This window comes from Tripterygium wilfordii, chromosome 21, assembly GCF_013401445.1.
Source record: "Tripterygium wilfordii isolate XIE 37 chromosome 21, ASM1340144v1, whole genome shotgun sequence".
Lineage (NCBI taxonomy): Eukaryota > Viridiplantae > Streptophyta > Magnoliopsida > Celastrales > Celastraceae > Tripterygium > Tripterygium wilfordii.
The window spans coordinates 9344051-9345774 of record NC_052252.1 but is presented as its reverse complement, the minus strand read 5'-3'; the positions used below and the strand labels follow the sequence as shown (position 1 = coordinate 9345774).

The 1724-nt window shown below is 36.5% G+C and overlaps 1 protein-coding gene across 1 annotated transcript; it reads right to left on the bottom strand.

Moving 5' to 3' along the window:
- Nucleotides 1-366: 366 nt before the first annotated feature.
- On the bottom strand, nt 367-1429 carry LOC119988226. The gene is made up of 2 exons (XM_038833190.1): nt 1154-1429; nt 367-523 (listed from the first exon to the last, which is right to left on the bottom strand). The coding sequence occupies exons 1-2, from the start codon at nt 1410-1412 to the stop codon at nt 489-491; spliced, it is 294 nt and encodes a 97-aa protein (XP_038689118.1). The 5' UTR covers nt 1413-1429; the 3' UTR covers nt 367-488.
- Between the last annotated feature and the right edge of the window lie 295 nt (nt 1430-1724).

Genomic DNA, 1724 nt, shown 5'->3' with positions numbered 1-1724 from the left:
TATATCGAAAGTTAAAGCTACCATGAGATTTATTCTGAAATACCTCAAACCTTCCAAATCAAATTACAAACAGAAAAGAGCGTAACGTTTCAAATCGGTGGCATTACAAGGACTCCAATGAGAAATTCTGCTTCCAAAGACTTGGTCCTAAACTGTCAAAAGTATTCTCTTATGTCGAAAGTTAAAGCTACCTTCAGAGACATTTATTCTGAAATACCTCAAACCTTCCAAATCTAATTCTCTGTGACTCTGTCTATGAATGCGCACTGTGAGAAGAGTAACATGACATTCTACAACATAACCATGGGAGGGGAGAAGCATGAGACAGTCAAAGAAAATGCAGGAGAGCCCATAAAAGAAAGTTCGAACACTGGGCAATGAGGATGTCTTCAGATTCTTTTAAACCTTCAAATCAAGCATACATGCTTCCAGAAAATATGTAAATTCCAAGAAGGAAAGTTCTTTAATAAAAAACCGCAACCAGGCTTCTATTTGTCAAACTCCCAAATGATACCTCCATCCTCTGAAATGCCAAAGTAAAGGTAAGTTAGTTGGGGGAGTCGAGAAACTTTCTATCTAGCTACATGTGCCTGTCACGTATAGATAGAAACAGTGGCGGAGTTGGGATGGATTGTCACTGGGGTCGCATTTTCTATAATGATAAACAATTATATACCAAAATAACCTATTAAGAGGACAAAATGATATTAGTTAAAATAACCTAAATGATCATAGTCATAAAAACAAACATATTACAATTAGACAAATAACAAATAAAATATTACATATATTAATTTTTTTTTAAAAAAAATTGAGTGGGGTCACTTGACCCCACTCCACCCGCCTATCTCCGCCACTGGATAGAAAGGCCATTGCTACAACGATGTTATTACAATGTGGTAGCAATGATGTTTTCTTTTTTAGATACAAGTTGCCACAAAAAAACATGAAGGCGATTCAGATTGTAAAATGTCAGATTTACTGAAATATGATAGACATTTACTTAAAATTGTGATCCATGAGTCTTATAATAAATTTAATTAATCCCAAAAAAAAAAACTGGATAGTAACCATCAATGCTTAACACCACATGGGACGATCTGTAGTTCCTACTCCATAACAGAGAGAAAGCTCAGAAGGTCAAGGGTATTACCTCTAACTTTCTTGTTTATCCATATCTCTGACAGCATCCCAGCACCAACTCCACCAGCGATACATGCTCCACAGAAGGCAATGTTATAGTGTAGGGATCTTCGAGGAAGAAAATAAAAATCAGGAATTTCCCTAATCTTTTTGGGAAGCCGCTTCCTTATAATCGGTTTACCACCTGCACTGGGGTCTTTCTGCAATGCACCACCAATGGTTTTCCAATCAACCCCTTTCAATGGATCCTTTGCCTCTTCAGTTCCCATGACACATGCCAGCTCTGTTGACAATTCCAATCCCCAATGGCAAAGCTACAAAGTTACAAAGATGTACATCCAGGAAACACACATTAGATTTTAAACAGGAAAAAAAGCCATTGGATTACAATGACGTTACATGATAAATATACGCACACACATAAGTAGATGGAAATGTTAAACAGAAAAACAAAAGCTTCACAACATGTATTCTCCAATGATGGCTAACAGAAGAAATTGTATCGGAACAAAAGCTTGTAATGGGAAATGTACTGCCCTTCATGAATTCATAATGAATTGTTGAGTTGTCGGTTTCTAATT

Bases quoted from the DNA above. Each gene is read 5' to 3' on its own strand.
- LOC119988226 (XM_038833190.1), bottom strand. From the start codon at position 1,412: ATGGGAACTGAAGAGGCAAAGGATCCATTGAAAGGGGTTGATTGGAAA. The intron at 524-1,153 runs GTAATACCCTTG...TTGGCATTTCAG, and splicing joins GATAAACAAGAAAGTTAGAG to AGGATGGAGGTATCATTTGG.